Source organism: Pan paniscus, chromosome X, assembly GCF_029289425.2.
Source record: "Pan paniscus chromosome X, NHGRI_mPanPan1-v2.0_pri, whole genome shotgun sequence".
NCBI classification, from domain to species: Eukaryota; Metazoa; Chordata; class Mammalia; order Primates; family Hominidae; genus Pan; species Pan paniscus.
The window spans coordinates 8,850,078-8,874,294 of record NC_073272.2 but is presented as its reverse complement, the minus strand read 5'-3'; the positions used below and the strand labels follow the sequence as shown (position 1 = coordinate 8,874,294).

Here is a 24,217-nt window from a genome sequence, read left to right as displayed (position 1 = left end):
CCCCAGTGGTGAAAAGTGACCTGAAGGGGAGAGACAAGGGACAGAGGATTTCTATCCTTCCCCAAGCAGGGAGAACGTCTTTCAATGACTCCCCAAAAGCAAGATGAAATCCCCATTTTCTGGGACACAAGCTAGAATTTTACTTTTTGAATCTGGCTTTTTTTTTTTTTCCATTTGCCAACAAAATTCATCATGTGATATTGTGATATAAGAACATGAGAGATGGAATTGCTGTCTTAAGATCAGTATTTTTCGTTTTTTTTTTTTTTTTTAGAGACAAGGTCTTGCTCTGACATCCAGGCTGGAGTGTGGTGGCGCAACCATAGCTCACTGCAGCCTTGACCTCCTGGGCTCAAGTGATCCTCCTGCCTCATCCTCCCAAGTACATGGGACTACAGGTACATGCCACCATGCCCAGCTATTTTTCATTTTTTTTTTTTTTTTTGGAGCGATTTGCCCAGACTGGCCTTGAACTTCTGGCTTCAAGCTCTCCTCTGGCCTTGGCCAAGATCAGTATTTGATAACTGAAATTGATCATGATTATAGGAAAGGGGGATTTAACTAAAACAAAATAAGACTCCAAGTCTCATAATTATTTTTTCTTACTTAAAAATGAAATATTTGAGGTTTTTTTAAAGGAGGGGCACAAAGTTTATTCTGCAAACTTATTTTTCTATTTTTCTTCCAAAGTGGAGATAGACTTTTTTTTTTTTTTTTTTTACTATCCCACACCTAACGTGGTCCTTCCTAGAGGCAGGCCATAAATCACGCTGCTATGGAAAGCCACCATTTAACAGTGCTGCAGAAATATGGTCTGTCAAAGGAAGCCTCATTTCTGCCATGAAAAATGGAAAGTGACCCTGTTGAGCTAAACTTTTAAGTGGTGTCTAAGCTATCGAAATATTTGGGATTGTCTTAAACCACTTGTGGGATTCACAGTTAACTATGGCAATAACCCAGAGAACAGCACATTTCCATTAACGCTGCTAGTACAAAAATGCTTTTAGAATGTCGTGTTCTGGGGGAGATGGGCCAATCCACTTTCAAAGTGACTCAAAGCATTGCTGTTTTCTCTGGAAACGGTCTAACGGGATTTTTCTTGCAAACTAATTCAAGTTTTTGTAGCATGTTTGCGTAACAGCCAATGCTAAAAAAAACTGAATGTGTTTTCTGCCCTAGTGCCCTCATGGCTCTTGGTGGAAAAGGGAGTGTTTGGGAGTGTTTTTAATTTGGAAGGTGAAATTATTCTCCTTGGGTTCCTGACTGACAATGATGGTAGCGCTATTAACAGGTTGTTTGCAAGGTACCCTTGCGTCAAAATTTCAGGTCAAGTTAAATACCATACAGACAATTTTTACATAATTAAAAAGGGCATGTTCTGGAAACCTTCCCTGAACCCTATTGACGTCATTCCTCCAAGAATGTGCTGTGCTCTCTCTCAGCTCTGAGGCTTTCAACATCCTCGTCCCTCCACGTGGGATGTCCTTCCCACGCGCCCTTTGCCTGGCCAAATTGCCAGGCCAAGGACTGAAGGATCATAAGAGAAAGAAAAGGTTTGGGGTGATACAGAAGGTAAGGTCTTGGAGACTAACAGAGAAGCTTATTTGGGGCACAATGTTGGTGAGCAGCTTATTTGATATACAAATGACAATGATTTCAATGTGGACAGTCATAGTTAAGGAAACATCTTTAGGAGAAAGTACATATATCTGTAATAAATTAAAGGGAATCTTAAGTATTCAGAAAGTTATTATCACAATTCAGAAAAATATGTTTCCATTTGTAAACATTAAACCCTCTGCCATAGTTGAACAGAAAGCAAGATCAGTATAAGTGGTTACACACACAAACTTGGGATTGCTCCCATGAAGAGAGTCACCTTTAGTTCTGCAAAACTAATGTAAAGCAGATACAGCTCACTGACTTTTTCATCTGTATCACTCTATTGAAAAGGTCTTCTCTAGTAGCTCAATTATAAGTCAGCAAAAGTTACTGGGAGAAGTCAGCTAAATCCATTCCTTGTCTCCATTAGACAAAAGTGTGTTAAGCATTAAAGCATTAATTTGTTTTTGTAACTTTAAAAAATGAAGTCAAATTTTGTTTTAATTATGGACCACAAGCTCTAAATATTTCACCTCTAAAATTTGATTCTTGAGGTTGCCAGCACTCTGTTTCCTTGCATCCCAGCTGAAGGATCTATGGTTAAAATGTTGATGTTTTCCAAAAGGTGTAACCAACTATGGCTTGTTGCCATTCTCTATTACTGATGTTAATACCTTGTTAGGAAGGGGCATGGTCATACTCATACTATGGCAATATTGTATCTGCTTGCAAAGATGAGACCCACAGAAAGAATTTTCATGTTAATGAATTAATACATTTAGATATTCGATTCTTCTTTTTTGTAAGTCCTTGTTGCTGCCTTTTGTAACACAAAAGGTTGTCCTCCATTTATTTCCAAAATCAGCTTATTTGGAGACCTGGAGGGAAATAATTTTTCTGAATATGCCCAGGGTGATGGACACTGAAATTTCTTCTGATAAGTCATGCCACTGAATGAAAATGAATCACTAACGTGCATATGAAGGAAAAATTCACTGCCAGAGAGAAATCTCACGTAAGCACATCATAGGGTTGAATTAGAGAATTATTCTCACTGCAGTGTTAAGATGCTGCAAAACAAAAACAGAACAACAACAACAACAACAACAATCTTTCCTGTGTTCCTCAGGACTACCTTTCTTTTGGCTTAAGTAGAAACCTTGGATCCACGGGCTTCTGATCTCCCACCATGCTTTGATTGGCCATGAAGGACTCCCACTAGATCCAAAATGCTTCCTGAGAATTACAGGACAGTGCGTGAAGAATGGAGGTCTGCTGAACAGAAGTTATCTTCTTCAAACAAAACGCAGAAAGAAGCAAAGGCACTTTGTTAAGTGCTCATCAAACAGCTTGGGTCCAACCGTCTGAATGAGTTTCTTCTCCTGGGAAATGCAAATTTAATATCTCTCCAGCAGGGAGCTGAGAAAGCTTATTTGCACCACTCTGAGCAGGAAGGAGTTAAGACTATTTTCTAAAGGGCAGACATCTGTGTATCACATTTATAGATGGATATACATGTGAGGGTATTGTCTAGATGCTTTTATTGAAAAGTTTTGATGGGATTTTCCATTATAACAACATTTTCCATAAAAGAGCAATAATAAATTTCAGGGTAGGATTTCTCGACGTCAGCACCGCTGACATAATGGGTAAGATAATTCATTGCAGTAGGGCTCTGTGCTGTGTGTTGCAGGATGTTTAGTAGCACCCTGAGCCAAGACAATAAAAAATGTCTCCAGGCATTGATAAGTGACCCCTGGGGGAAAACACTACTTTAGATATTCAAAGTCTTCTGGACAAATACATAAGAATATTACTGGACCTGGTTGGCAATATGCTTTAAATAAGGTACTGTGTGATAATTCTATTCCCATAAGGCACTTGGAAGCACATTTCTGTTTTCTAACCTGTGCTGTCTCTAGGATGACAAAGGCATTTTACAGCTGGACTAGTACCAGGAGCTAGGACCTCAACACAGAAGCAACATCTGTGGTTTAAAACCAGGTCAACTGGCCAGGCGTCGTGGCTCATGCCTGTAATCCCAACACTCTGGGAGGCCGAGGTGGGTGGATCACCTGAGGTCAGGAGTTCAAGACCAGCCTGGCCAACATGGTGAAACCCCATCTCTACTAAAAATACAAAAATTAGCTGGGCGTGATGGTGCGCACCTGTATTCCCAGCACTTTGAGAGGCTGAGGCAGGCGGATCAGCTGAGGTCAGGAGTTTGAGACCAGCCTGGCCAACATAGTGAAACCCCGTCTCTACTAACAATGCAAAAAATTAGCCAAGCATGGTGGTGCACGCCTGTAGTCCCAGCTACTCAGGAGGCTAAGGCAGGAGAATCGCTTGAGCCTGGGAGGTGGAGGCAGAGGTTGCAGTGAGCCGAGATTGCACCACTGCACTCTAGCCTGGGCAAATGAGCAAGACTCTGCTCAAAAAAAAAAAAAAAAAAATGAGGTCAGCAAGCACCTCTGAGGTCCATGAAAGGAATCAGAAACAGAGGGGACTCTTCAATATTGAGAGTTGGTTCTACTGATGACACAAACCCACACACAAAATACTTGGGTCTTCTAAGAGGGAGGCCGTTATCTTCTTCATTGAGCACACAGAAGAAACACAGATTGGCCTCCATCAGCCTCAGACTAGAGTGGCTAGAAGGTAGAAGCAGTAAGATTTCCCTTTATGAATCTTCCTCTTTGCCTCTGAACTTTTTCCTTACCTTGCTTTTCCCCCACTGGGTAGAAAACCATTCCAAGATATTATGAAAGTGAAGAGCAGTGATGGTTTTAACATTATGGGTGATGAGAGACAAACGTAATAAATGAGATTGCCTGAACACTCTGTTCTAGCTACTTGAGGAAGTATTAACCTTTATTCCAAAGGTAAGAACTACAGCCATGGAGGAGGTGAAATAGAGAATGGGATTTTTGGCTTTATATAGGAAAAACTTTCTGAGACACTGCTGCCATGTTTTCCATCACTAGAGTGTTAAAAAAGAATAGTTTGACTGGAGTAGGAGATCTTACAATTCCCCTTTTGGCCTCATACTCTATGATTTTATGACCTCGGATGAATATTAAATGTGGAAGAGGAAAGAACTGTACTAATAATGTACATCTGACTACTACCTCAAAATGACAGGCAAAACAAGAAATGGCAAACATTTATGCCTTCTTTGTACTGAACATTACAGGCAAGGAGGTTTTTAATCCTCCTATTGATCCTGTAAAGCCAGTGTTATTATTGAACTCATTTTCCAGAGAAGGAGTGAAGGCCCAGGAAAGTTCAACGCTTACCCTGCAGTGATGACAAGAATATGAACTCAGCTGGGCTCAGTGGCTCAAGCCTGTAATCCCAGCACTTTGGGAGGTCGAGGCAGGAGGATTTCTTGAGCTCAAGACTTCAAGACCAGCTTTGGCAACATGGTGAAACCCTGTCACTACCAAAAATACAAAAAATTAACTGGGCGTGGTGGCGCATGCTTGTGGTCCCAACTACTCGGGAGGCTGCGGTGGGAGGATCGCTTGAGCTTGGGAGTAGCAGGTTGCAGTGAGCTGAGATCGCGCCACTGCACTCCAGCCTGGGTGACAGAGTGAAACCCCCATCTCAAAAAAAAAAAAGAAAAAAAAAAAAGAATATGAATTCAACCAGTGCAGGTCTAGAAAGGTCTAGAATCTCCACTCTTAGCCATAGCACCCACTAGTCTCAAAGCATGATCCAGAGACTCTCTGGGACCCTTTCAGGAGGTCTGCGAGGCCAATGTTATTTTTATAACAATAGGAAGGCACTCTTTGTCTTTCTCACTATCACCCTTTTAGGAGTGTACAATGGACATTCCTTGTGGCCACAGGGTAAATGATGACATCATCAATGTATTAGCCAATGGAATGTGAGCTTGGAGTACTTTGGTGCCTTAAAAAATTTCATTTTTTATTACTAATATAATAAGCATCGCTCAATACAATCCACATCAGGAAAAGATCACTGGGGTCCTCGATCATGGAAGAATGAAAAGGGGTTTTGAGACCTCAAAGTTTGAGAATAGTTGAACTGTCAACGCTGCATTTCTCATTGGTGTGTGTGTCTGTGTGTGTGTTGAGGAAGGGTGTATACCTAAAGCAGAGTTGAAACCAGTAAGGAAACAAGGTCGAATACAGCGGGAGGGGAGGAAACCCATCTCTGGACTTGCTTTGGCAGCGTGGCTGTTTTTGTCTTTCCTTTCCCCTTTCCTCTTCCTTCTCATTACAGCTGAATTTAAACAAGATTTGCAGCCGCCTGCGTGACATTCGCCTGGTCTGTCACCAAACTAATGAAAACAATTAATCAGTGTGCTTCACTTAAAACTCTTCAGATTGGTAATAACACTTAGGAAGAAACCACTGGCAATGTCATATGAAGTCGTATTTAAATTTAAGAGAAAGACATTTCATTTAGAACTTCTCAGTGAAGACGTGCTGGGAAATGGGGCCTTAGCTGGGGAACCGGCTGCATTTCTCACTGTTACAGCAAAGGGCTGCTGAGTGTGGACAAAGGAAAAGGTGTGGGATCCCAAAGTTGGAGGTCAAAGAGGTTGTGGCCAAGCTGCACAATGGCAAGCTACGGTGGGGTGAACAGACGAGAAGAGCGTCAGCACAATGCCGAAAGACCAAGGCTGAATTAAACACCACCCGTCCACATTCCTGGTCACTAAAAACCTTCAGTGCCTCTGAGTTTATTTCCCTCTGGATAAAGAGATTGGCAGAGGGGTTTTTACATTGGCAAACCCACCAGTAAGGCCCCAGACTGGACAGAGATAACAAGTACAGCTGGAGGCATCGTGACACTCCAAACCGAGGGCCTCAGCAGCGGCCTCAGTGCAGTTTTCCTCTGACTTTCTCCTGCCCTCCTGTCTCTCAGTCCCACTCTACCCCAAGGCGCCAGAGAAACTAGAATCCCTCTTCCCCAATGCAGGTCATAAGAACCAAAACCCCTGATCCCCAAAGCCAGCATCAAACCTAAAAATATGACTCCAACTTTCCCCCTGCCTTTCTGTGTAAAAACTGCCCATAAATAAATCCTCTGACCTACTTTGTTTGACTGTAGGTCATAAGACCCCCGTTCCAGAGAGGGCCCTGCCCCATGCCCAGAAGGAAGGAAAACTGCTCAGAGAGGCCAAGAAGCATCTAGATAGACAGGCCTGGCTGGGTTTCCCCACTCAGTCCGTTAGCATGAGGTCAGACCTTTCCCTCCAATCCTACTTCTACACACTGCCCATACTTTGCTGAACCACAGCAAAAAAATGAACAATTTCCCCTGTATCTTTGGGTCTTCCTTTGGAAGCCTGCTGTGTACACATTAAGTAAATGTGTATGCCTTTTATCCTATTAATTGACCTGCCTCAAACCTGTGATTTTCAGGAAAACTCCAGGGGGCCAAAGGCCTTGGTCCCCACACCATTATGCAGGCAAACCAGAGCATACTGGGCTGTGAAATCAGAGCTCAACAATACCAACCACCCTGGCATCAGAGTACCTGTCCTCAGGCAAGGGAGCTCCAGCCAGCTTGGCTACTGTAGGAAATATGTCCATGTTGCTAGTGGGCTCATCAATCTTCTGGCCAGCCTGTATCACCCTGGGCCAACGAAGGATGCCTGGAACCCGGATACCTCCTTCCCAGTTGTTTGCTTTTCCTCCTAAAAGATCAAAAAAGAGGTAAGAGGCAACAGGGAGATTTCAATCCTTTCAATGCTCACTTCAATGGACTCTTTCGTGCTCAATGTAGAAGAACCAACTGCTCTAATTACATAGATTCCATCCATGAGTATTCCATGAGCAATATAGTATATGTTGTATTGAAAAAAGGAATATATATGATACAGTCACCACCATGTGTGACATGGTCAGCACTGTATGGCATCTTGAACAAAAACTTTGTAATCAGAGGGACTCAACGCAACAAAGATTTGAGTCACCAAAGATTCAAATCAATGACTCTGGAGTCAGGGAATTCAAGTTCCATTTCTACTTTACACCAGCTGTGGCAGGCAAAATAATGGTGCCCCCAAGTGTCCGCATCCAAATTCCTGGAGCCTGGAGCCTGGGGAAATGGGTATTTTGCCTTATATGGCAAAAGGGACTTTAAACATGTGACTAAGGATTTTGAGATGAGGAGATTACCCTGCATTGTCTGAGTGGATCTAATATAATCATAGGGTTGTAAACCAAAAATAAAATTCTAAGCCCCTCGACTAACAGAATAGACACCTCCTCTCAGCAAAGGGCATTCTAAAGGTTTAACCTGAAACACTAGTTCAGTCCATGATGGAAATAGGGGATTGGACATGCCTCATTTTACCCTCCTTCTTTTGGAATTCAGGTACAACTGACCAGCATTAGCATTAAAACACAGACCTTAAGACTGACAAAACAGACTGTTTGTAGCAATAAGATACCAACACGACAGATAGCAGGCCCTGATAGAAATTGAAGTAGTTTACCCCAAAATATATTTATTTGACATATTTCAAAATAGCCCCACAAAGCTGTCTCTTGTGCAGAAAATCTACATTCTGTAGACAATCTCCTTCTCTTTTGGGGTCTTTTCCCTGATCCGGGAGAGAACTGACCAAGAGTCTGGTATCTTTTAAAGTCTGATAAGAAACACGTACAATCTATTCTCTCTGAAGCCTGCTACGTGGAGGCTTCATCTGCATCATAAGAACCTTGGCCTCCACAACCCCCTTATTTTAACCCAGACACTCCCTTCTATCGACTGCAGGTCTTTAAATCAACTCTTTCAACCAACTGCCAATCAGAAATTCTTTGAGTCCACCTATGACCTGAAGCCTCCTCACCCCCCACCCCCCGATTTTGACTCATGCTACCTTTCCAGACTGAACAATGTACATCTTACATGTATTGACTAATGCTGTATGTCTCCCTAAAATGTATAAATCAAGCTGTAGCCAGAGCAACTTAGGTACATATTCTTAGGATCTCCCGGGGCTGTGTCAACTTGGCTCAGAATGAATCTCTTCAAACGTTTTACAGAGTCTGACTCTTTTTGTAGACAGGGTTCTTTCAAGGGAAAGAGGGAGTCAGAGAAGTGGAGGGGTGTAATCACAGAGAGAGGCTGGAAGATGCTATGCTGCTGACTTTAAAGGCAGAGAAGGGCACCCCAAGCCCAGGAATGCAGGCAGGCTCTAGAAGTTGGATAAGGCAAGGAATAAGATTCTCCCCTAGAGCTTTCAGCAAGAAACATAGCCCTGCCAACACCTTGAGGACCCATTTAATTCATGGTTATTCCCAAAGGAAAATAAATTATTCTACCAAAAAGATACCTTTACCTGTATGTTCATTGCTGCACTATTCACAATAGCAGACATGAAATTAATCCAGGTGCCCATCGACAGGGATTGGATAAAGAAAATGTGGCACATATACATCATGGAATACTACACAGCCATAAAAAAGAACAAAATATTGTCCTTTGTAGCAACATGGTATAGCTAGAGGCCATTATCCTAAGTGAATTAATGCAGGAACAGAAAATCAAACGCTGCATGTTCTTACTTATAAGTGGGAGCTAAACATTCGGTACTCATAAACATAAAGATGGCAACAGTAGACACTGGGAACTACTAGGGGGGAAAGAGGGAGGAGGTCAAGGAGTGAAAAACTATCAGGTACTATGTTCACTACTTGGATGACAGGATCATTAGAACCCCAAACCTCAGCATAACGCAATATACCCATGTAACACACCAGCACACGTACCCACTGAATCTAAAAATTAAAAAAAAAAAAACATGTTGTTTTGAGCCACTAAATTTGTGGTCAATGATTACAACGGACATAGGAAACAGATACACCAGCCCTTTGCACTTGAGAAAATAGCTTCAGCTTTCTGTATCTCATATTCCCACTATGTTTCCACGTGATTATTACATGGAATGATTATCCCAACTGCCAAGCTCAGTGCCTGCAAGAGAGGCACAAAAAATGGCTATTATCTTCGTTGGTATTATTTTATTACCAGGATGGCTCTTAACCAGGAGAGTTGAGGAAACAGGCTTGGTGCCTATGAAGCAATTAGAATATAATTAAATACAGCATTGAAAGGGTACCGGCAGAGGCAGGAAGGGTGAGTTCAGAGTGGATCAGAATGTCAGCAGATAATCTCAGAAGATGGTCACTGAAGGAACCAAAATATTTCACCCCAAAATACTCTTCTTTGACATATTTTGAGATGGATGTTCAGAGGGTCTGCAGACAGAAGCAGCCCTGCAAAACTGTCTTTTGTAGGGGAGGTTTGAATCTATAGAGAAAATCTGGCTGGGCATAGTGGCTCACACCTGTAATCCCAGCACTTTAGGAGGCCAAGACGGGTGGATCACCTGAGGTCAGCGGTTGAAGACCAACCTGGCCAACATGGTGAAATCATGTCTCTACTAAAAATACAAAAATTAGCCAGGCGTGGTGGCGCACGCCTATAATCCCAGCTACTTGGGAGGATGAGGCACGAGAATTGCTTCAACCCGGGAGGTGGAGGTTGCAGTGAGCCAAGATCTCACCAGTGCACTCCAGCCTGTGTTACAGAGTGAGAATCTGTCTCAGAAAAGAAAAAGAGAGAGAGAGAGAGAATCTGCATTGAGGCAGCCAGGCTTTCTCTGAAGGCCTCCGTTGTCTGATCCAGGAAAGATGAACTGAGAGACACATACCTTTAAAGGTCTGCAAGAAACATTCACCATCTCTTCTCTCTGTGGACTGCTACACAGGACGTCTCATCTGCATAACAAGACCACCTCTGCTAGCCAGGCGTCCTCTTCTCCCCTCTCCTAACCTGTGTTGCCAGGAGGCAAGGCCCCATTCTTTCTGTAACCTCAAGATGGTGTAAAAGCATCAACCATCCAGCCATTTCTTTGAGATCTATTTTGTAAGGCTCCACGCACGTGAATAAATTTGTGTGCCTTTTCTCAGTTGCCTTTGTCAGCTGATTTTTAGCAAACCTTCAGAGGGCAAAGGGGCAGTTTTCCTGTGGCCCCTATATGACCAACACCTCCCATTGAGGGATGGAGATCAAGTGCTCCAGTATAGGGCTCAGACAGGCCAGGGCTGAGGTCACTCCAGCTGGGCAGGTGACCCATCGCTGGGGGAATAAACACTGCTTCCTCACCCTTCATGACAAAGACAGCATAGGGCTAAGGGGCACTGAAGTAGCCGTCAGGAATTTAGGCTGGGGACAAAGGGAGTGGAGTTGAAGTTCAGCTACTCAAAAAAGAGGCTGTTTTAAACAATTGGTGTGAAGCATTAAATAGACAGTTAAGTGAGAATGAAGCCAATGAAAAAATGCTCATTCCTTGCAGGAGTATCATGTGTGAGTCAACTGGAAATAAATGCCACTTATATTTAGGAAGTAAATTACTAGAAACAGAGGTTTCAGGGGTCCTGAAGCAAATTTCCATTGTTAAAAGCTCATCTCTCTCTCTTTGTTTTTCTAACCTTTACAGGAATGCCTCCTTTTATTGCACTCTGCTCTAGTGTGTTTTTCAGATGTTACATTATTTATCTATGTATGTATTTGTTTATGTATTTACTTTTATTTATTTTAGGTTCAGGGGTACATGTGCAGGTTTGTTATATAGGTAATCTGCATGGCTTGGGAGTTTGGTGTGCAGATTATCTCATCACACAGGTAATCAGCATAGTACCTGATATTTAGTTTTTCAATCCTCTCCCTCCTCCCACCCTCCACTCTCAAGTAGGCCCCAGAGTCTGTTGTTCCCTTCATTGTGTCCATGTGTACTCAATGTTTAGCTCCCACTTATAAGTGAGAACATGCAGAATTTGGTTTTAGGTTCGTGCATTAATTCTTTTAGGATAGTGGCCTCCAGCTCCATCTATGTTGCTGCAAAGGACAGGATCTCATTCTTTTTTATGGCTGCATAGTATTCCATGGTGTGTATGTACCACATTTTCTTTATCTAGTCCACTGTTGATGGGTATTTTGGTTGACTCCATGTCTTTGCTATTGTGAATAGTTAAAAGCTCATTTCTTACAGCTGAAGACTGTAGTCTCCTCAGCAGGCTCTGACCTTTGCAGATATTCAGACATTCTATATGCACAGTCACTTAGGGGAGATTCCTATGGAAGTTCACATCATACTTTGTAGTTTCTGTGATGGCCTCCTAAGAAAGTTAAAACTCTTCCCCTTATTTTATCCTTTCAACATCACTTGAAGGTAATTCTCTGACAGATACTGTGATTCCTGCTTCACAGAGATCACAGCCAACAAATGGGAAGTTTAACTACTTTGCCGTAGTTCATTCAAGCAGTTGAAAGCAGATCTTTGGGAGGAATCTCAACGTGTGAATTACTGTCTAGTTTTCCTTCTGTTCCATCAAACTCATAAAATTTTCACCTGCTTATCCTGCTACTCGATCAAACTCACACCATCTTCACTTTAAATTTAACAACTAAATAAGTGATTGCTATAGAACAAAAAAGGGCTGATTTCATTAATGGTTTAGATATACACATATTGCCCCCTTGTTTTAAATAAAACAGCATAAATAAACGGGAACAAAAACCAAACTATTAAATCAGGAAAAAGCACCCTCTAAAAGTTAATCTTCTAGATGTAACGTGGCATTGTGTATTGATTCTGAAACAGAGAAAGGGCATTAATGGGAAAGCTGGTAACATGTGAAGGTTAATTTTGACAAATACACCCTAGTTGTGTAGGATGGTAAGATTGCAGATAGCTGGGTGAAAAATATACCTCTGTACTACCTTTGTAATTCTCCATCAATCTAAACTCATTCATAACATTTTAATATTTTATATATATATAAAATATATATAATAAAAAATATATAAATATATAATAAAAAGTATATAAAATAATACTTATATAAAATATAAAATATATATATAACTATATATAAAATACATATATAATATATATAAATATATATTATATATATATAAAATATATATATTATATATATATAAAATATATATATTATATATATATAAAATATATATATTATATATATATAAAATATATATATTATATATATATAAAATATATATATTATATATATATAAAATATATATATTATATATATATAAAATATATATATAAATATACATATAAAAATATATATATAAAATAGTTGCACAATCTGAGGCTGAGAGAACTTCAGTTATGTGCTGACTGTCACTTATTTAGTAAGCGGTAGAGTTACAGATAGAAATCCAGGTTTGTCTGACTGACTCCAAAGCCTGTGAATTTAAACAGTTCTCCAATATCACTTTATCTTTGCAGCAAGAGCACTGGTGCCAAGTTGTCTATGTCCTGAAAGAAGAGGATCACACCATATTTGTAAACCACATTTAGTTTCTACACCCTATGTAGAAACTCAGAAAGATACATGTGAACAGTAGAATTAAGGACTGAGGCACCGAGCGAATTTCGTACCCTCCCAGGAGTTGATCTGTATATCATCTTTAGGGTGAAAGGCAATGTCTGAGGATGGTTTACTAGGGGCTCACCAGGGGAAGCCAAGGGATGCACCTGGCTGTAGAGCCACGTGACAGAGTGGCTGAAAAACATGGCCCTTAAACAGCAGATAGTGGCTGGGTGCAGTGGCTCATGTCTGTAATTGCAGCACTTTGAGAGGCCTAGGCAGGTGAGATGCTTGAGACCAGGAGTTCAAGACCAGTCTTGGCACCATGGTGAGATGCCATCTCTACAAAAAAATATTAATAATAATTAAAAAAAATAGCCAGGTGTGGTGGCACACACCTGTAGTCCCAGCTACTCAGGGGGGAGGACTGCTTGAAACTGGGAGTTTGAGGCTGCAGTGAGCTATGATTGTGTCCCTGCACTCCAGCCTGGGTGACAGAGAGAGACGTCATGTCTTAAAAAACAGAAAACAAAGCACATAGTTTCACAAAAATCCACAGGCACATCCAATGTCTGTGTATTTTACAACCCAAGTGCCAGTGATCTATTCCCCTCTGAGGAATTTGCTAATATCCCAGAACTCCAGGTGATGGAAGAGACATCTTATGAGAACATGGCTTGATGTATAACCACTTTGAAAACAAAGCAAAATAGAACAAATCTCCTGCAGAGGCCCTGGAAATATCACAGCCTGCCAGAGATTCCAGATTCCCAAAGGAGCTCCAAGCCACAAATGGCCACCTGGTGGCAATACTTCTGCTTGGGTGCAAAGAAGTAGCTTACCCCTGCTCAGGTAAGATGCACAGAGCACCTCTATTGCAGGCACTGGACTATGGGGGCAGCTGTGCCTGTAGCCCCTAGATCTAGCCACCTACTGACCACCTGAATGGTAGCACCAGGCATGGTTTCATCTGCAGCTAGTGTTAACAAATTGTCACACCCGAGAAACGCTCTGTTGGAAGCTCTGAACCCACTATGTGGAACATCACGAGATTCCCATCTTGTATTAATAGTTCTGAGTCTATATTCAGGTCCTAAAGAAATGTATCCATAAACATAATCTTGTGCAATTTTCTAAAGCTATAAAGGGAGAGTTTTTACAACAGTCATGGCAAAAAAATGTTTTAAAATTTTTTTAACAGATGATAAACGCATCCGAGCACACACTGCCTATGGAAAAACATGTTGGAGGAAGCATGATCACACATTTGCAGGCATGTGTTGATGAGCAAGTGCCCTGGCTTGTCAGATGGTGTAGCTTTGAGTCTCCTTCCTCCTGCGATATTGTGTGGAAAGCGAGATGCGCCAAATGTGTCTGTCAGGCTGAAAAAGCACCGAAATCTGCTCTCCCGGGCACCACTCACATTATCATCGAGCAGAGTTTAGAGGAACTCAGAGGGTGGACACGGGATGCTTCATTCATTCAGCAGACATTTAATAAGCAATGACTTGCTATGATCAGGACTAATGATGGAGTTTCACATGTTCCCCAAACCATTCAAACTCGTGACTTTATTAACTCTTGATTCTCACCATGACTCTGCAAGGCAAGTAACCCATTTCACAGCCAAGAAAACTTTGGCAAAGGTTACACAGCCAGTAATTGAATGTATTAGGTATAGTTCTAGAACCTGTCCTTCCAAATGCTAGGCTTTACTGATTTTCACATCCCCAAATGGGACACAAAGATATACAATGGAGATTACGCCCTACAGAAACTCACAGCCTCAAAAGATAGCTCAGATAATACCCACTGAGAACTCTGATTGTATGCCAACAGAATCCCAGAGAGAACACAGTGAACAGGGACCTTGCCCTACAGAAATTAAAGGTCTCAAAAGACAGCTCAGATATATCCACAGGCCAGGCACAGTGGCTCACACCTGTAATCCCAACACTTTGGGAGACTGAGGTAGGAGGATCACTTGAGGTCGGGGTTTGAGACCAGGCTGGGCAACACAGTGAGACCCAGTCTACAAAAAATAAGAAATAAAAAAGCCAGGCATGGTGGTGCATGCCTCTAGTCCCAGCTACATGGGAGGCTGAGGCAGGAGGATTGAGTAAGCCTGGGAGGTTGAGGCCATAGTGAGCTGTGATCATGCCACTGCACCCTAGCCTGGGTGACAAAGTGAAACCCTGCCTCAAACAAACAAACAAACAAACAAAAAGATATGCCCACAGATAACTCTGATTAAACACCAACCAAAATAAAAAGAAATGTCTTTTACCTGGGCAAACCTGCCCTGTGCCAACAGATTTTGACTTGGGTTTTGAAGGAGAAATAAACTTAGGAAAGTTGGAGAATGGGATATGGGGGAAAGAAAAAAAAAACAGGTGAAGGAGTATGAACTATTTTTTCTGAAAATTTATGAGCAGAGAAAAAGCCATGGTCTAAGTTTAACTTTTTGTAGAGTAATTGTCCAATTCACACTTTTAACATCTTGATGGCATGTTGTGATGATGTTCTCATCACAGAAGGATGATGGCTGAGTTACTCAATCTCTCTAGGCAAGCGTAGCGAGGATTCTTCTACAATTTACTCAAAGACTCTTGTTAGAAACAGCTGTTTGCAAACCAGGCTTCTATTTTTGTCCTTCTGAATGCTACCACACAGCAGGTCAAATCACTTTTAATGGCAAGAGCATATGCTAGTCATTCTTATGCTTGATCTGGGCAGAGTTTTATGAAATATTCTGTTTTTCATTTTTCTCCTCAAATCTTCCCATCTGAGATAACACTAATTCTCTGAATTGAGGCAAACCCCGTTGAAGTGTGTGATGATAATTCACGCGAAATGTTTTCTCACCCAAGATGCTACATTTTACACTCTCCTTGATTTATTCATGCCAAAGACTAAAACCCATGAATTGCAGATGGGAAATATAACAATATTTTTCAGGTTCCACCAACGTATTACCCATCTATTATGAAGGCAAAAATAAGGAACCTGGTGATATCAGTTCCTAAATAACATGTCAAGAATTGAAGAATATCCTTAAAATTAATTGACACAGGTCAAATGATTAAGAATGACTCATCAAGCAATACATCCAACTGCTAAGGAATCTAAGTCAAGGGTTGGCAAACTTTTTCTCTAAAGAGCCAGGTAGTAAATATTTCAGGCTCTTTGGGTGGCTTTCTCAACTACTCAACTCTGCTGTTGTAATTAAGAAGCAGCCAGGAATGAGACATCCACCATTGAGCACAGCTGGGTTTCAATAAAACTTTATTTAGAAAATCAAGGGCTGGTTTGCATTAGGCCCACACACTACAGCTAGGCCAGTCCTGTTCTAATTTACTAAATTTTGATTTTTTGGGGTGGGGTGAGCACACCAACTTGGACCTTTCTCCATAATATTAAATCCTTCAGCATCGGGGGGAAGTGTCACAGCAACTTCTACTAACATTTTTCTTGTCACTTAATTGAACTCATACTTAATATTGTCTGCAAGAATGAAAAACTAAAAAATACATCTTACTCTGGAATGCGAAGCTAACCATGTCCTGACTGGGGTCCACATTTCCAACATCACACCTTGGTTAAGCTGAGTCCCACGAAAATGTCCTGGTCAACAGCTCATCCTCTGCTCTCCGGAAAGTTCTGCTGCTCCCTCTTGATGGTTGCTCTGCTAGGATTTGACCCTGGGATGGTTAATATTGAGTGTCAACTTGATTGGATTGAAGGATGTAAAGTATTGTTCCTGGCTGTGTCTGTGAAGGTGTTGCCAAAAGAGATTAACATTTGAGTCAGTGGGCTGGGAGAGGCAGACCCACCCTCAATCTGGGTGGGCACCATCTCATCAGCTGCCCATGTGGCTAGGATAAAGCAGGCAGAAGAACGTGGAAGGACTAGACTGGCTGAGTCTTCCAGCCTACATCTTTCTCCCATGCTGGATGCTTCCTGTCCTTGAATATCAGACTCCAAGTTCTTCAGGTTTTAGATTCCTGGGCTTACACCAGTGATTTGCCAGGGGCTCTCGGACCTTTGACCACAGACCGAAGGCTGCACTATCATCAGCTTCCCTACTTTTGAGGTTTTGGAACTCGGACTGGCTTTCTGGCTCCTCAGCTTGCAGACAGCCCATTGTGGGACTTCACCTTGTGATTGTGTGAGTCAATTCTCCTAATAAACTCCCTTTCATATAGACATCTATCCTATTAGTCCTGTTCCTCCAGAGAACCCTGACTAATACAGCCCCCACACCCAAATCATTTACAAAGCTCCTTAAAAGCCTAGATAACAAGCCTCTCCGATTTCATTAAGCCTTCTATGATCACATATTATTTTTCTACTTTCAATTTCCACAGTATTTTTCAAGTTCAAGTTTATGGGACATATGACAACCAATTCTATGCATGTCTCATTCCAACAGTATCAACAGTATTTGAGAACAAACTGTCTAATGCACTGTTAAATCAACTAAAGTAATAGTGAAATCCCTTCCAAATAGATGGTACTCAATATATTTTGTGAAATAAATGAAATAATGAATTAATCAATGAAGCGTATTACTGTGGGAAAAAAACAGAAGCCTAGAGGTGAATGTGATTACAAATTCCTATGTCTAACCTCTTCTGGTCTCTATTTTGCTAAATGTTTCATTTCCCTAATACATTGCATTCCTAAAATTTTCTCCACCAGTCATATACTAAACAGCTTGACCTTTGACTATCAAAAGAGAAACTCTCCCTGCATGTCATCAAAGAAAATGAGCCCATAAGCATAAGCTATGCCCACTCCCTGCCCTCACAGAGCCCAGTTACCCACCGTGGCCACATCCTTCTCACTTTCCCACCTCTTTGCTGTCCCGGAATCCCAACCTTTCTCTCCTGCAGAGCACGCTCGACCACACAACTTCAATCTTGCCCATCTCAAAAGTGAGAAATTCAAGCCTCCCATTACGGGATCACAATCTCCTGCCTGTCCATGTGACTTTTTCAACAACAGGTGCAAGCTCTGCCACATTTAACTGTGTAGTATTAAGGTCATACATTTTGTCAACTGAAGCCAATGCAATCAAATCACTCTGCCTACGGCAATGCCTGAGACAGTGGTGATCCAGCAGTTGCCTTTTCTGCTAAAGTGGACAGTCCCAATCATTCCAAATGGCCCTTCCATTTTCAGGGTGTTCACTAATGTTAACCCATCTGTCTGGTCCCTACTCCCAGTTCAGATAACCCACAAGGCAGAGCTCAATGCCCAGACATGATACCAAGTCTCCATCACCCGACACTGTCAGTCCTTGCTCACACTTTTTTTTTGAGACAGGATCTCACTTTGTTACCCAGGCTGGAGTGCAGTGGTGCAATCAAGTCTCACTGCAGCCTCCACCTCCCAGGCTCCACTGATCCTCCCATCTCAAGCCTCTGGAGTAGCTGGACTGCAAGCACATGCCATCACATCTGACTAATTTTTAAATCTGTTTTTTAGAGATGGGGTCTAACTATGCTGCCCAGACTGGTCTCGAACTCCTGGGCTCAAGCGATCCTTCTGCCTTGGCCTCCCAAAGTGATGAAATTACAGGTATGAGCCACTGCGCCCAGCTACATTTTCATCCCTAGAAATACTGAGCTGCTTTTTCGCTCCCCATAAGTATTTCACACCTGCCTACTGTGTACTTCCCACCTGTCCTCTCCTAGCCAACAATGCAAAACGTCAACCTGCAAAATGTCAGCTCCTCCTGGAAAGTTCTCTGAATTCCCAAGTTGGGCTAACTGCCTTTACCATTCTTTAACAGTTCCCTTACCAGTACATTACACTGAAGTGGTCTCTTATATATCTATCCTAAAAACTAGTAGAATTTAGAGGCATTCTGTCTTTTAGTAGAATTTAAGCTACTAGCTTCTAGTAGAATGTAAATTAGTAGCAGTCGGAGACCCTTTATTCTTTGCCTTTATACCCTATCAGCTAGCCCTGTGCCTGGCATGTTCTATAGAATCAATATATAAATGCATGCCAGTAAAATTAAACCAAATGCATGAACACATAAATGAGACTGATGCGATCTTCTTTCAAAGGTTAAAAGGCTGTGGATACCCGCTGGAGGACTAAATACTGACACTAGCATGAAGGGGCAGCTTTGCCTACTCTTGGGAAGCCAATGACAATGTTTGCCAACATCATTTGAACATAACTACCTTGTAATAATCTACCAGAGTCAGTTGCTACTATTTTTCTCTCACAATAAAAGTATCAATTGCTCTCAGAAAGCTGTGTTATTGAATGACAGGAAGAGATGTCAAAATCAGTGACTGTAAGAAGCAACTCATAAGTGACATGGACTCAAGCCACGTGTTTGGAATTTGGCCTTAAGGTAAGGAAAAAATGCCTGAAGAGCAGTGCCTTCCATGCAGCCATCAGGGAATTTTAAAAGCATTTCTCTGCACATGAAAAAAAAGTCTATATTCTTGAACACTCTGGAAAATATGATCCCCCACCCCCACACTTCTGCAGAAGCCATCTATAGAGTTAATTTATCCATCCCATTGACATTTATTACTTGCCTGTAGGCAGAGAAAAAGGGAGGGAGGAAGAGCCTCCTTCAGGGTGACCTTGACTTGGGAGAGGGATGGAAATGAAGCCAGACATATGAGTTTAACTGTTCTGTTCTGAGAATAAGGAAATCTTGTAGTATGAGGAAAAGGCAAACAACTCTAAACTCAACTAAAAGAAAATCTTAAGGAAGTTATTCTGGTCCCATCTAAGGGATATTTTAGGAGAAAGGGAAGAAATAGGGAGAGAAGGAGACAGAAGGAAGAGAAATCTGAGAAGTGTTCACTATTTGTATTAGTCCATTTTCATACTTCTATGAAGAAATATCTGAGACTAGGTAATTTATAAAGAACAAGTTTTAATGGACTCACAGTTCCACATGGCTAGGGGGCCTCACAATCATGGCGGGAGGTGAGGGAGAAGCAAAGGCATGTCTTACATGGCATCAGGCAAGAGAGCGTGTGAAGGGGAACTGCCCTTTATAAAACCATCAGATCTCATGAGACTTATTCATTATCACCAGAACAGCACAGGAAAGACCCGCCCCCATGATTCAATTACCTCTGACCAGGTGCCTCCCATGACATGTGGGGATTATGGGAGCTACAATTCAAGATGAGATTTTGATGGGGACACAGCCAAACCATATCCCTACTCATTCAGTAAGTTCTTATTAAATGCCTACTCCATGGTTACTCAAGGCACTAGGACACAGTGGTAAATGAGGCAGCCCAGATTCCAGCTTCCATGGGAGAAGGACTATGAGCAAATAAAATAATAAACAGGTAAGATATCAGAGATGCGAGCAATTAGAATAAAGTGGTGGGAGGAGACAAGGACTTTTGATTTGGTGGTCCAGGGAGACCTTACAAAGGCAACATATGAGTGAAAGATAAAATCCATCCAAAGATGAGATGAAAGGATGAGTTTCTAACACAAAGACTCTAAGGTGGGAACAAGATGAAGGGGTTGGGGGACCCAGGAAAAGCCAGGAAGAGAGGAGGAGAAAACTGTACAGCTGGGGTGCAGACTTCACATTGTATTTTCAGTGGATGAGAAGATATTGGAGTGGTTTTTTGTTCTGTTTGTTTGTTTGTTTGAGACAGGGTCTTGCTCTGTTGCCCAGGCTGGAGTGTAGTGGTGCAATCACAGCTCACTGCAGCCTCGACTTCCTGGGCTCAAGCGATCCTCTTACCTCAGCCTCCTGAGTAGCTAGGACTCCAGATGTGTACCACCACCCCTGGTTAATTTTGTTTTTTAAACTGTTTTTTTGTAGAGACAGTGGTCTCACTCTGTTGACCAGCCTGGAGTGCAGTGGTGCAATCATAGCTCACTGCAGATTCAAACTCCTGGGCTCAAGTAATCCTCCCACCCTAGCCTCCTCAGTAGCTTGGACTACAGGTGTGCAACACAACAGCCAGCTAATTTTTACATGTTTTTTGTAGAGACAAGGTCTCACTATGTTGCCCAGGCTGGTCTCCAACTCCTGAGCTCAAGTGATCCTCCCATCTCAGCCTCCCAAAGTGCTGGGATTACAGGTGTGAGCCACCATGGCTGGTTGATATTAGAGTGTTTGAAGAAAGGAAAAAAGCCATGTGAAGGTGGAGGCAGAGATTGGAGTGATACATCTACAAGTCAAGGAAGGTTAAGAATTAATGGCAGAACAACAAAGGATTCTCCCCTAGAGGTTTCGTAGGGAGCCCACCACTTTCAGCATCTTGCTTTCAGACTCCTGGCCCCCAGAACTGAGAGAAAACAACTTTCTGCTGTTTTTAAGTCACCCAGTTTGTGGTGCTAACAGTTATGTCAGTCCTCAGAAATTCAATAGAGTACATTGACATTATGTTTACGAAAGCTCACTCCAGTGTCTGGGTGGAGAACGGAGTGTGAGAACAAAGAATTAGGGAGACCACCAAGAAGCACACTGGAGAAGTCCAAAGGGCAGACCACAGTGGCCTGGACAAGATGGAAAATTGATACAGCTGACAAAAGATGACCAATGTCAGATAAACTTAGAAAATAAAGTGAATAGGATGTGATTCCAAAATATGGGATACATAGGGGTTAAAGAGAGGCAAAATAAAACAAGCCCATCAACCAGCAAATATCGTAGCACTGAGGTTCAGTCACGGGGTAAAGCATTCAATAAGATCATGCAGATTTGGGCATGTGTGGGCTTGGGTAGCTTGCATTTTATGTCTAGCTTGCATCTTTCCGAGATGACATGCCTACTGAGCTTCCAGGTCGTGTGGTAAGTGGGCAGCTGGACATAGCAATGTGGACCTCCACAGCAGGGTCCCGGCTCTGTATGTGGGATGCCCTGCAGTTGGATGTCATATGACGTCCTGGATTTGGATGACATCAGATAGGGCAAGTGTGAAGATAAAGGGAAGGGGGCCCAGGACAGAGCCCTGGAGGTCTTCAACATTGAGAGGTGGATCAGGTGAGAAGCAGCTGCAGTGAAGGTTGAGAAGAAACTTCCATGAATTTGTTTGCAACTCCTCATGCAAAGAGAGGCTCAAAGGCTTTGAACCCTGATTTAGAAAAGTGAAGCTAGGGGTGGGGCCACTTGCTCCTTCAATAAGAGAACTGCAATTTGCAGGACTCTCAGCTTGAACTCCTTTCTGTTCTACTGCCTTGACACAGATACAAGTGCAGAATGAAGCGTCTTCTCAAGACTCACCCACCAGGCTGATCCAAATAGATCCAATACCTGTCCAGGGTGTAGGAACATAAATTGAGAGCCATAAACTAAATTTCCTAGAAAGAGTTAAGGATTGCATAGAAATCTTAAATCCTCTATTAGTTTCAAGCAATGGTTTCTACTCCTAAGGTCCCAAAGAAGCAATGTGAACATTTTCAAATGTCAACAGCCCTGATGGAAAATTTTACATTTAACAGCTACAAAGGGTCACAGGCTATGGGATGTTTAGTGGTTTACTTATTTATCTTGCTGTCTATGAAAATCATAATCACATGGTATGGAACACAGTCAAATTAAGTGGAAGCCCTAATGGAGATAATGATTTCTTAATTATTAAATGGGAAGATAAATTATTCCTTAGAAAATTGGTTTTATTAGGTTGACACAATCATTCAAAGCATGTGGACAATAGAAGAAAATTTATTTTAGAAGGGTCTCAGAGGGAAATATTTTAGGAACTACTCTATAAAGGACTTACTGCCAAGATTTCTAAACTTTGACCAGAATTATACCCAAAGTATACATTTGACCCTACCCTTATTTCCCAATTTCCCTTTATGCTAGAACATTTTGACAAAGACAAAATTTACCCATATCCAAACCTAAACAGAATAATCATACTGCAAAGTCATTTCCTTAAAGAAATGAAACAGTCCTATTATTACTCCCTCACCCCTGGAATATTAGATAATTGTTTTTTAAATGTAGACTGCAGCAGACATGTAATGTACCTCTTATTAAAAGGAATAACCTATTGAATTTAATGGAAGGATGATTTAATCCTAGCCATTCTACCAAATTTAGCCCATAGATTTTTTTTTTTTTAACAAGAAGTCTGGTATATTTTATTTTATTTATTTATTTATGTTTAACTTATTTTAGGTTTGAGGATTCACGTGAAGGTTGGTTTGTTACATAGGTAAACTCATGTCATGGGGGTTTGGTGTACAAATTATTTAATCACACAGGTATTAAGCCTAGTACCCAATAGTGATATTTCCTGCTCCTTTCCCTCCTCCCACCCTCCCCTCTCAAACAGACCCCAGTCTCTGTTGTTTCCTTTTATGTGTTCATAAGTTCTCATCATTTAGCTCTCACTTATAAGTGAGAACATGTGGTATTTGATTTTCTGTTCCTGCATTATTAGTTTGCGAAGGATAATAGCCTCCAGCTCCATCCAAGTTACAAAAGACATGATCTCATTCTTTTTTATGGCTTCACAGTATTCCATGGTGCATATATACCACATTTTCTTTATCCACTCTGTCATTGATGAAGCCCATAGATTTCACTAGGGAAACAGATTTGACTTGGGAATACAGTAGAATCATTAAGTTCAAATATCGAGATGGCTCCGCTGCACTGTAGCCTGGGTGGCAGAGCGAGATTCTCTCAAAAGGAAAAAAAAAAGTTCAAATAGCAAAGTCCTTTGAAGGGTTTTGATGGACAGTAGAAGTCATGATTGTTTAGAAAGGATGCTATTTTAAACAGGGTATTAAATCCTGATTTCTCTGTGTCTGCGTAAACCACAGGTATGTGTTCGAGTTTGCAGCTCTAGAGAACAAGATATCTTGACACTTGACACTCAGAAGCCTACTTCCCATAACTAGAAGGAAACCCCATCTTCCTTTTAGGGCATTGTATTTTAACAATGTTTCACTGTGAACTTGATTTCAAATAAGTTGACAAAAGGATAATACTTTGCAATAGAGTGGTGGCTGAGACATTAATCATGTTACACATTCATGGTCTCTCCAGCATGCAAGCAAAACATTTCTAATACATCAAATACATTTCTTTAAAAAAAAAAAGAAATTTATGGAGTAGCTCCTGACATGCTTGCAGGGTTGTATGATAAAACTGGGGTTCCCAACCATTATTGAAGACCATTGAGGCTCCCTTTCTGATCTATACCTCTCGTGTCTCTGAACCCTGGTGAACTATCTGTGCAAAACGTGATGCAGCTCCT

The 24,217-nt window shown here is 41.6% G+C and overlaps 1 protein-coding gene across 2 annotated transcripts in view; it reads right to left on the bottom strand.

The window, feature by feature from the left end:
* The window catches only part of STS (steroid sulfatase), a 216,293-nt gene that overhangs the window by 22,011 nt on the left and 170,065 nt on the right, over positions 1-24,217 (bottom strand). For both annotated transcript variants that reach the window (XM_055106639.3, XM_034951335.3), the window contains exon 9: positions 7,114-7,273. In XM_055106639.3, coding sequence (XP_054962614.1) covers positions 7,114-7,273 — 160 coding nt within the window. The remainder of the gene's footprint in view (positions 1-7,113; positions 7,274-24,217) is intronic.